At 38.1% G+C, this 12487-nt stretch overlaps 1 protein-coding gene across 1 annotated transcript in view; it reads left to right on the top strand.

Annotated features, from left to right (window-relative positions):
- LOC125236896 (A-kinase anchor protein 13-like) overlaps positions 1–12487 on the top strand; it is a 279055-nt gene that overhangs the window by 2069 nt on the left and 264499 nt on the right. Inside the window, exons 2-5 of the mRNA XM_048143813.1 lie at positions 2740–2848; positions 4901–5012; positions 5703–5876; positions 6674–6745. Of these exons, the coding sequence (XP_047999770.1) occupies positions 2740–2848; positions 4901–5012; positions 5703–5876; positions 6674–6745 (467 nt within the window). The remainder of the gene's footprint in view (positions 1–2739; positions 2849–4900; positions 5013–5702; positions 5877–6673; positions 6746–12487) is intronic.

The raw sequence follows: 12487 nt of genomic DNA, 5'->3' as shown, positions 1-12487 counted from the left end.
AGGCCTCCGTGTCCAAAGCTGGATTCGAACCAGCGTCCTCCGCTATCCCGACGGATACCTTAGCCTTCGGTAATTGTGTCATATACTTTAAAATGTCGACCCTTGCCACCGTGACCGAATGGCCGAGTGGTTGAGGCATCCGTCGCGATAACGGAGGACGCTGGTTCGAATCCAGCTTTGGACACTTGGAGGCCTTGGTCATTTTTTCTTTGTATATGACATTTATTTCAGTTTATAGTTAAAATAGTAGTGTGTCTACTAAAAATACAAATTAAATTATTTTCTATGAGGATAATTTAATTTGTTCTAAGAAATACAGTGTGTACAGTACGAGTAGTATGTTTCGTTTAATTAAAACCACACCTCGGACACTGGCGATCAAATATATGAAAGAGGCGCGTTCCTACGCACACAGTCTAAGCTCGTGTAGGTGAACACGTACCATGCTTGTATGAGTGAGAGATGACACGTCGACTGGTCGCGTTGTTGACAGGCGGTAGCTGTGAGGTAACCGAGAGCGGGTGGGCGGCACTTTCAGCAGGGAGTGGCCATACTGTACAATAGTACTCTTTATTATACTGTTTAAAACATTCAGCTAACTGTAAGTTTTTAAATTTAGCTAATTTTCCTTATTGTAACTATTTAGTGTTATTATCGAATATCAGTCAGTTTAAGGAAATAATGTTTCGCTAAATTACGTCAACTACCTGCTATCTCTTTCTTTCATATACCATTTACCTTTTTGTCTGACGTAAATCCCAGATGATTTTACTTTTAATTGAATAGTAATTTATACTAAAAAAAGGATTTCCTTTGATTTTTTTAAGTACAATCATCCGAGGCAAACATATATTATGCACTAGATTTAGTCCTCTGGTTCGCTCGCGTTATAAAGAGACAAAAAGTAGCCTATATCACTCTCCATCCCTTACTCTTATCTCCACTTAAAAAATCACGTCAATTCGTCGCTCCGTTTTGCCGTGAAAGACGGACAAACAAACAGACACACACTTTCCCATTTATAATATTAGTATGGATTTTTACTTTTCTGTTATTAATCATCGACATATTTATTACAGTTTCGTTTTCTTTTAACCCCTTATTTGCCAAGAGTGGCCCTGAAGCTTTAGTAGTTTCATGTGCTCTGCCTACCCCTTTATGGGATTGGGATACAGGCGTGATTGTATGTATGTATATTTATTTATAACTTTACCTATTATTGTTTCCTGATTCCGTCCCTTTTCCTTATAAATAATGTGTGAAGCGAAACATTATTTCAATATAATTATTAGTATTTTAGTATCCTTCTATCTGTATGTTACTACAGTTTCGTTTAACAATTAATTTTTTTTAATTTTTGAAGTAATATAATTGGGTTACCTACTTTATAATATATTCATTAAAAAATGATTAGTTTTATGCAAAGTCAATTTAATTACTTGTTTTAATTTAATTGGTGTTTTAGAAGGAATGTAACATAATGTTTTGACTCTCCCAGCCAGTTTAGGTATATGTAGATTACAAGTGATAAGTTGCGTGAACATTTTGTAAATTAGGTAGGTAGTGTTAGAGAGAAGGGATTCGCTGGTGACATAGCGGTAAGAGCGTGTGACTTTCGATCCGGAGGTCGTGGGTTCAAAACCCGGCTCATACCAATGAGTTTTCGGAACTTATGTTCGAAATGTCATTTGATATTTGCCAGTCGCTTTTCGGTGAAGGAAGACATCGTGAGGAAACCGGACTAATTCCAATAAAGCCTAGTTACCCTTCGGGTTGAAAGGTCAGATGGCAGTCGCTTTCGTAAAACTAGTGCCTACGCCAAATCTTGGGATTAGTTGTCAAAGCCGACCCCAGGCTCCCATGAGTCGTGGCAAATGCCAGGATAACGCAAGAAAGGAGAAGGTATTTTTATAGGACAGTGAAGTTTTAAGTGTTAGTTTTATAAAAAGAGTGAGATGGTGATATTGACTGAAGTGAGTGAGGCGCAAGCGAAGGAGATCAGAAGGAGATGGTGGCAGTCGCCTAAGAGTAAGAAGAAGAAACAGCTCGCGTGAGTTTTGCGACATTTTGGAACTTATGGTTAAAAGTGACAGAGTTGAATTTAGATGAGTCTGTGGGTTCGAGGATTCCTTTGTGTTTTTTTTTAATAGATCTAGTTTATTACAAAATAATTTACAAAAACTAGCATTATGGCTAATGTCGAAGGCCAGTGACCAGTGTAGTAAGTATTGTAGTTAGGCAACATTTTTACTTAAACTTACGTTTGCTCGCTATATAGTATCAGCTATACTGTGAAAAAGTCTCGTTTTTAAATGAGGAAGCAAATTCACATTGATCACTCTAAGTGGCGCCACTACAGCCCCCTGCTGCGACTATCAAATCATAAGAAAATGTCGAGAAAAAAACTGGCTTACAAAAAAAGCAACAGACGCTGTATTTCTTCCTTACAGTGGTTGCTGTTTAGACATTTTTCCTTGCAGTTCTCAAAACCGACGTTTTAAAAGAATTATTTTTTTCTAGATCGATTTGGTTTTGATTGTGGTATGTATCAAGTCAATTTAGGGACCGTATTTTGTATAGGAAGGAGGAGGAGGCGCGTCTTACGTCCTTCCTATACAAAATGTACTGAGGAGACGTTTTTTGAATTACATTCAGGCGGCGTGGCGCTGACGTCCGTTCCGCGTCGGCGGACATGCGTCTCTTGAGTGTGGACGGTCCCTTACATAATACTTGTTCCAGGCCGGCGACGGTGGCGGCGGCGGCGGGCGGGGCGCGCGCGGGCTTCCTGCAGCGCGACAAGCTGTACAAGCAGCGCGTCAAGCAGCTCGCCAAGATGAACCCGCAACCGGTGAGCTCACGTCTTCAGAAGCCCTAAACAATACACATCGAACAATGACCAACATAGTGGAAGCATTAGCACACGTTGGGCGGACAGAATAAGCCCGTTTTCACATTATCCCATCCGATATCGGACGTTGGAAGAATTTCAATGGAAAAAATCCAAGATGGCGCCCGTAATGTCGGTCCTACAATATCGGATCGGATAATGTGAAAACGCATTAACATCTGTGACAGCAGACCATATTGCAGGCTAGCATGCACCGGGCCCTGGATCTAGTAGCGTGGAAAGCACTGGTGATGAGTGTCCGCAGTGGTCACGTCCCTCAGCCCTGAGGACACGACAAAGAAGTCACTATTCACCTCTTAAACTATTGCAGATGATTACAGTCGAGTTCGTAAATAGTTTTTTCTACTCGTCGACTTTAATCTGTCAATTAGGACACCACAGACTAAACGGACGGTGTTATGGAATAGCGAACTAAGCGCCAAAATCCGAAAAAAAAAGTTATGAATGCAGTTCGGATATAAATGTGATAATCTATAGTATTGATTATTTCTTTGTTGAAAAATCATGCTTACAGCCTTATTTTAAGGGGTAGAATCAAGCGACACGTTAAAATTTGTATGGCCCTGTGTACTAAGTCGTTACGTAAAAACGAATTGAACGCCAAATTTACTTTTACAAATTATAATAAGCGTATATTCTAAATCGCAAAATCGAGTTAAACGCCATAAAGATGTTATTAATTCGTTTTGGTTTAAAGTTTTGATGATTTATAAACGCAATATCGATTTAACCGCCCTATTGGTGTCGTTTAATTCGTTGTTACATATTTGAAATTGCAGGATATTTCGCTTAATGAGAACTAAGTATCAAGAAGCTTTGTTATATCATAATATCTTATGTGTGTAATCCTGGCTAGTACTAATGAATTATTATTAGTTACAATGCCAATTTTGCCATATATATGCTGATTTTTTTGATATTTATTAAAAAAGTTGATTGCAGAACAAAACTAAATTGTTAGACGGATTAGTCCTAATCATTGTGAAGGAAAACATTGTTGTTAATTTATTTACAATAGCACTATTTACTCAAATATATGGAATTTTATTTTATTCCAGTATTCACTTTACCTCTAACAATTTGCATTAAAGAATCAAGCGACAAAATATGTCTCATAGTACGCTACGGCGAAATAAATTAACGTCATCGCAGTATTAGTTCAATAAAGAATCAAGCGGAAAAACGTTAATAACTTCGAAACTTGAATAGGTATGGTGTTATTTTTTTTATCAATTTAAATTATGAACACTTTTATAGGTTCAATGTCAAAATTAACTTTTTTGCTTCATAAATGAACTTACAACAACTGATTCAAATTTCAAATCTTTCTAGCTCATTTTCTCGATTTCAACTAACTGTCGCTTGATCACTTATTCCATAACACTGTCCAAACTATAAGTGCGGACTTTTCAGTATTGGATAGTCTTTGACACTTAGTCAACTATAATATTTCATTACAGTTCACTTTTAGTTAACTGTAATAATTTCAAGAATAGAACTTCGTACAAGTTCTTTACTAATTTGCGATACCTGGCAAATTTTTCTGCATCTGAAACACGTTTTTTTTGTCTATCGCGTTATCGACCAATCAGAGACGGTTATTACAAACAATTGGTTGCCAGGTAATTCGACGTTGATACAACGGTGAACGACGTTATTAACATTAATTTTAACTTGAATGATGATATTTTTCGTCCATTGATGATGAAGACGATGACTCATAGAAAAAGTATTGTATACAATAGTGATATAATTAAGCTTTTCACTCTCGTACCGTACTATTAGGCCACTCAGCAAGCTTCGTGGCCTAAACATGGTACTCGACTGAAAAGCTTTGTATTATATCACGATTGTATAAAATACTAATATGTGCATTTATTCTCCTTAACGGCCATAAAGATAAAGATTGCAATAAGGTGAAAAATGTACACATATTTACGAACTCGACTGTACATAAGTAACATGTTTCTAGTAAAAACTTTTTGTGAACAGTTCATCGTCCGTGGTCATCACCTGCAACTCCAAGCTCTGACCTGTGAAGCTCACTGCCATTATTGCGACGAGGTCATATGGGGTCTGGCGCCTCAGGCATACTTCTGCACGGGTAACTACTTTTCAACTACCAAACGCACTCAACTCCTAAGACCCAATAAGTTGACAATGGGTCATTTTTTTCAAAGTTGTCCACCCCACTTTTTTTATATTTGGAAATTTTTATGTGTTTTCCACTCAGAATCGCGAGCTCTTTCAATCCTAATAGGAGAAAAATAGTGTCCCAAGGTTTTTTCCCCATTCCGTTACCACTTTTTCATATATTTTATATGGCGGTAACGGAATGAAAGGTTCGAAAAAATGTATGGAAATCTTGGGACTTTTTTTTTCTCCTATCAGGATGCGACTATTTTGTTCGTGGCTATCGTCGATACCTCATCGGCTATTCGTTTATGGTGGGACCAGTGCCTAAATGTCATGGAACTAGAGGTACCTTAAGCAGTTTTAAAAGGGTTATTATAGTTGTGTGGGGGTCGTAGAAGGCGACTATGGGATATGGGTTAAATTGTGGCGTAGGCGAGAGGCTGGCAACCTGTCACTGCAATGTCAGTTTCGTTTTCTTTCAACCCCTTATTTGCCAAGAGTGGCACTGAAGTTTTAGTAGTTTCATGTGTTCTGCCTACCCCTTTATGGGATACAGGCGTGATTGTATGTATGTATGTACTATAGTTGCATGCGTTCATATACTTCGCTCACTTGATGCTTCTTTGCTTCGTTAATAATGAGATTAATTCTTGTACAGATTGCAAGCTGCGCGTGCATCGCAACTGCGCGAAATCCGTAGAAGAAGCTTGTATCATAACCGGCGACCACAACAACCGGATATCCCGATTCATAGACCTAATACATCCCGCCCACCAACCGCAGGACGACAAGAAAGCTAGAAAAGCGTCGAGCACCGCTCATTTTCTCAACAGTAAGTAAAAAACATCTAGTCATAAAGATTCGCTTCATTAAAGACCTCGCTCCGCTCGGTCGGCAAGTCGCAAGCGGATTTCTTTCTCAACAGTAGGAATATACAACCTCGACACTAGTCAACGGCCTCGCTTGAATCGGCCGGTAAGTTTTATCATCACTGTTACCAAAGACATATATAACTCCGTATAGACAAATAAAGTCTAAGAAAAAAACGTACCTCAGTACCATACAGAAAAAGGTACGGTGGCTACACCTTCGGGGTACGCTCAGCTAGATGGCGCTAATATTAATATTTGACATTTTAACACATACCACGCTAAGAATATGGGCCAAATTGTCAAAACTGAGGTTCAAAACTTTTAAGCCTGTGTCAAGAGATGGCAGTATATGCACTGTGATTACACATTTTACTTCGACAGTAACCCTCTATAATACTCGATCCTCTTTGCTGTTACTTTTGGAACACCGGTGTTATCGTTCAAACCAACTGAGCTACGTTGTTCTGAGATAGGGTGGCTTATAGCGTACATACATTTACCTGTAAAAAATGACGCAGTTTCAATTGACATTGAGATTTCAGCGGTTGAAAATTTATACTATCGCTTACAGACGTTTCGACATGATAAAAAATAATGGGATAAGCATTTCACAGAAGTTGACTGTGGGATATGGATTTATTGCAAAAAAAGTTATGAATGGATTGAAAATAACATATCAATGTTGTCAGTGAAGGGAAGTTGAGAACTGAAATTACTGGCATTATGAAGAGTACTAAAATTAAAATTAATTCCACAGTGGAGCGCAGCACTCGGAAGCTAGAAGATGACCTGCCGCCGCGCGCCGAGCACGCGCTTACACCGCCTCAAGGTCAGTGGCTCTTGTTGTACTATACCAAGCTTGTGCTACGAAGGGGGGGTAACGGTATACTACAGCCCTTCTAATACATCTTGCCTTGTCGCGCTCGAGTCCATACTTGAAGTCGCGCTTGATGTATGGACTCGCGCACGACAAGGCAAGTTGTGTTAAAGGGCCAGGTTTGACATGTTTTTACGAATGCGTTTGCCACAGATGTCATATATTACATATATACCATAGATCAAGCAAACGTATTTACTTAGCGTGTCAAATAAACGGTAAAATCCATTGACTGTTCGTCTTTATTCGCAGCATGCAGCTTTCGGGCGTCAATTTTTGTAATTTGAAGTCAAAAAAAAACTTAAAAAAAGCCTCGTTGCTTGATATTAGAATTGAATAGAATTTTTATTGCTCTCATGTTGGTGTACAGATCTTACACTAGGTGCAATGGTTACATAGCAACATGGATACTCTACAGTGTATTGCAATTTGGTGCACATATATTAAAAAAGAAACAAGGCATCTTATAACTAAAGTACTTAATCCTAAATATAATAATCCGGCCTATTTCCTGTATGTAAGTAAAATAATATAGTGTATTTATTTATTTATTTATCTTGGAATACTACTCATTTGCGTTAAAAAACTCCTGTAAGGTGTAAAAACTGTGCTCTATTAAGCAGGTATTTAGTTTGTTAACGAATTTTGCGTATGTTTGCTCTTCAGATATATACTGGGGGAGGCAATTTAATAAAATAACCTTCTTATTTGGTCGTGTGATGTTAACCTCAACTGGCATAAGGAGCCTTTTAAGGGTAGATTTTGATTACATTTATAAAATACCTAAGGATAGAGAGTATAAGGGCCAGTTGCATCAACCACATTTGACAGACACATCATCACACAGCAGACGTCTATTTAAATTCCCATACAATTAAATTTAACGAACGCTTTAACGGTGACCGACGGTTTGATGCAACCGGCCCTTTTTTGTCATAAAATGTGTTTTAAGTGCCTCTAGTCTTTCTGTTATTATAATTGCAAGGATAGAGTAAATTTTATTATTAACTCCGTACTTTCAAGTACACAAGCTTGGTATTCATCTAAAAGTGTTTGAAGTAACTATGTATTTTTCAGGAAAATATTTGTACAGGAATTGGAGATTTTAACTACGCAATTTCACTTCATAATTTTAAAGTCGCGAGATTAGTTTTTAACCAAAAATTTTATTTCAAAATCGACGGTTTTCATGTCAAACATTGAGTACTCTTTATTTAGATTTCAGGGGAAAGAAGGTAAGTGCTGACCATTTTATATTGTGACATAAATAGTAATTAATAATTATCACTGTATATGACCTATAGAGAGACATATATAACTCCGTATAGACCGATAAAGTCTAAGAAAAAAACGTACCTACTCTATAATACTCGATCCTCTTTGGATATGACGAACAGTACAGTACCCACATCCACATATCCAGAAACATATGCACAGTCAACCAATCAGAATCCTAGGCCACTCTAGAACCCTGTCGTATTGACACCGCGCTTTATTTGCCATATAACTCAGTTTTTAGTATTTACTGTGAAAGGGTTCTACTGTGGTCAAATTGGTTCAGATTGACTTACATACACAATTTATTGTGTAAATATAGACTGAAATGGAGACTGACCGAGCTCGTATTAGTGATGTAGACCACTAATCAATCGGCTTTTAGCTTCGATGTAATGCATTATGGCACTCTATACAAAACCTCCGACACTGGCGATCAAATATATGAAAGACACAGTCGAAGCTCGTGTAGGTGAACGCATACCATGATTGTATGAGTGAAATATGACGGGTCGACTGTTCGCGTTGTTGACAGGCGGTAACTGTGAGGTAAGCGAGAGGGGGTGGGCGGCTTTTTGAGCGGGGAGCGGGAATGGCCGTACTGTTCGATAGTACTCTTTATTATACTGTGCTATAGGGCTGTGCATAGTGTTATAGAGCCATATTATATTAGGCTGTGCATTACTGCACACGATATTTTGTAGGTAGATCTATGTTAGGTATGGTGATAGCCTGTGCGGTGAGGCTTGCATAACAAATGGAAAGGGGCTGAAGGGCGGCAATGTGGACGAAGGGCGGTGAACATATTTATACAGCTACTGGATGCTCCAAAGGAATAAGTTTTCTGAGTTCCAGCCGGAAAGCGTCAAATTTCAGGTCACATTACATGTTTTATTGGCCTTTTTTTTAACGTTTATTTAAAAATTAAAACTTAACCTATTACATCTTAGGCTAATAACACTATACACCAAAATGGTTGCCACTCAGCATATGCCGATGACTAAGTTAGCCATGGCGCTGGTTTTCAGGGCAACCAAATAAGAAGTTCTCTAAATAAAAACATGCAAAAATATTTATAACATGGGGGAGCGGACCTCGGCTCCGCCTCAGCCGAAAGTTACATCTGATTTGAGATATTATTGTTCTCTCTTATTTTACTGTTCTGGAAAAAAGAGAATCATAGAAGACAGTTACCTGCATTAACATGTGACTATTCGAATGCCGCAATAATATCAGACCCTATGTTACTAGAGTAGAATTATTATATTATCCATACTAATATTATAAATGGGAAAGTGTGTGTGTGTCTGTTTGTTTGTCCGTCTTTCACGGCAAAACGGAGCGACGAATTGACGTGATTTTTTAGGTGGAGATAATTGAAGGGATGGAGAGTGACATAGACTACTTTTTGTCTCTTTCTCTCTTTTCGCTCGCGTTAGAAAGAGACAAAAAAAAAATAAACGCGTGTAAAAATCAAGAGCGCCACTTCCAGTTCTGATTGCCGATCGATGTATGTACCTGGGTAGGTGTTAGCGAGCAGTGCATAGGGCCGGATCACTGCATTATCGAGCGCTAACCTGATGACCAGGGGTCTATTCTGATACTCATATATCGCTATCAACATTGATTATCTTCAAGTTTTTACATCGAATTTAAAAATGGAATAATCATTCTAACTTCAAGCTCTCCCAAGGTTCACTTCTTTGAAGTTACGACCGCTGGATCACAATCCAAGGCAGTATAGGTAACGTCTCTGCCTTTGGCTAGTCTGTGTCCAGTCACCGTCATAAAGAAGTGATCATTTCTGCACCTTGTCGCTTTAAATCGTTTGACAATTTGGTATGATATTTCAAACAAGACGTTAATACGACAAGGTACAGAAATCATCACTTATTTATGCCGGTGACTGTCCAAAAGTAAGTAAAAAAAAACAATTTATTCCAAGCTAAACACATTCGTCATCATTATATCGTGATAAGTTCCGTGCTGAACACAAAATACTTACGTACTCGTTGGACATGTTGTTATGTAGATGTCCTAATGTAGATGTTGTATTTATTATGCTATTTCTAAAAAGGTCAGTATACCGGAAGTGCAATAAGAAAGCGTCTAAATAGGGCGCTATTACACTAACTGAACTAAACTGGGCCGCAGACGCTTCCGTCCACCGTGCATACATTCCATTATTACTCATGGGCACATGCCCACAAGTGTACACATGTACACTTAACTATAGGAACTGAACCAGTCATAAATGTACGACCCTTATTCGAGTAATGTTTTTATGTCATAATGTGACAGTGATACGAAAAAGCGCTGGTGGCCCAGCGGTAAGAGCGTGCGACTTTCAATCCGGTGGTCGCGCGTTCAAACCCCGGCTCGTACCAATGATTTTTCCGGAACTTATGTGCGAAAAGTCATTTGATATTTGAGGATACCGGACTAATTCCAATAAGGCCTAGTTACCCTTCGGGTTGGAAGGTCAGATGGCAGTCGCTTTCGTAAAACTAGTGCAGTATGCCAAATCTTGGGATTAGTAGTGACTCCCATGAGATAGATAGATAGATAGATAAAAGCTTTATTTGAATGCTGCAATAACACACAATTACAAATGCAACACAGAACAACAAAAAGAGAAGAAGAAAAAAAACATACAATTGACTTAAAATTACGTACACAACATTAAAAAAATGCTTACCAACACTGTGTGCATTGCAGCAAAAACAAAAGGGTTCCGACTCAGCTATACGCTTCACCCTTTCGAGTGAGGCACTGATATTCTGCCGGCACCCAGATCACGTTACAGTTAAATAAATAAAGAAATGTGTATAAATGAAGAAATAGGTTAAGGTAATTTTAAAGTAAGGTGAGAAAACAATTTATGATTATAAATATAATTATATACATTGCTGTGAAATGAAATACAAATTAAAGTGGAAATAATACATACATATACAATTAATGATCAACAAGAATATAGAAAATGTGTAAGTAATACTTGTGTTATAAAGTGTTATAAAGTGTTATAAAGTGCGCAAACGTGCCGTTAAGAATGTACCGTAAAAATAATTATATCCTAAAATCCGCGACCAAAAATCCGTATGGTATCCCTGTTTTTTGTTTCTCCAGTAATATCTTTTTAAAGTGCAATTTGAAAGATTTCTTACTTTTTAGTTGTCTTACAGGTGGAGGGATATCATTCCAGCATTTGGTCGCGAGATATCGGAAACAACCAGTAAATGCGACTGTTCTGTGTGGATACATTTCCAAAAGGCAACGTCGAGTTGACCTAGTACCATGGCGGTTATGAAAAGTTGATGTGGATACTTTGGAAAAGAGATATTCCGGTGATTTATTATTTAAAACGCCAAAAAGTAGACATGCAAGATGGAGATGTCTCCGAGAAGACATATTGAGAATGGACGATTTGTTCAGATACGGAGATATATGGCTTCTTGGAGGTATTGAATAAATAAATCTATAACAAGCATTTTGTACTCTCTGTATCAAGCGGCGAGTCTTTTGTTGCAAGCGTGGTCCATAGACGATATCACCGTAATTTAATTTGGATAGAACCAGCGATTCACACAAAATCATGCGAACGTTCTCATTTAAGAGATTGCGAATCTGGTACAGGATTTTTAAGCGAAAGAAACATGACCTGACCAATTCACCTACGTGTTTCTCGAACCTCAACTGGCTATCAACCACTACACCTAAGTTTCTCGCCTCTTCTACGCGTTCGAGTGAGGAACCATTGATTTTTAAATGAAGATCACAGTTTAAAATACGGAAAATTTGTGTTTTGGTGCCCATAATCATGTACTTGGTCTTAAGAGGGTTCAACAGCAGACAGTTTCTTTCAGCCCAATTGGAGATGTTTACGAGGTCTTCGTTAATTTTAAAAATAGCATTACTAAATTCATTACAACGAGCTGAATAATATAATTGGACGTCATCCGCATATAAATGATATTTGCAATGCTTAATAACATTAGTTATATCAGCACTATATAAAATGAAAAGTAAAGGACCAAGTATCGATCCTTGAGGGACACCACGATTTACCGGTCTAGAATCAGATATTAACAAAGTGCCGTCTTCTTTGCATATCTTGACTGACTGAGCGCGGCCTTCCAGGTAACTACTGAACCACGAGAGAGACTTTAAATCTACGCCATAGTATTTTAATTTTGAGAGTAATAAGCTAACATTTATGCAATCGAACGCACGAGAAAAGTCCAACAGCACCAAACAGGTGCCTTTGCCAGAGTCTTGTTCCGAAATAATGTTATCAACAACATCTATCAGGGCAGTCACAGTTCCCATACCCCTACGAAAACCTGACTGTAATTGTGGCAAAATATTGCTACCCTCTACATATTTATATAATTGGTCATAAACAGCTTTTTCCAGAAT

The sequence above is a fragment of the Leguminivora glycinivorella genome, chromosome 20 (assembly GCF_023078275.1).
Source record: "Leguminivora glycinivorella isolate SPB_JAAS2020 chromosome 20, LegGlyc_1.1, whole genome shotgun sequence".
In the NCBI taxonomy this organism is placed as follows: domain Eukaryota; kingdom Metazoa; phylum Arthropoda; class Insecta; order Lepidoptera; family Tortricidae; genus Leguminivora; species Leguminivora glycinivorella.
This window is presented reverse-complemented; position numbering and strand designations above follow the sequence as displayed.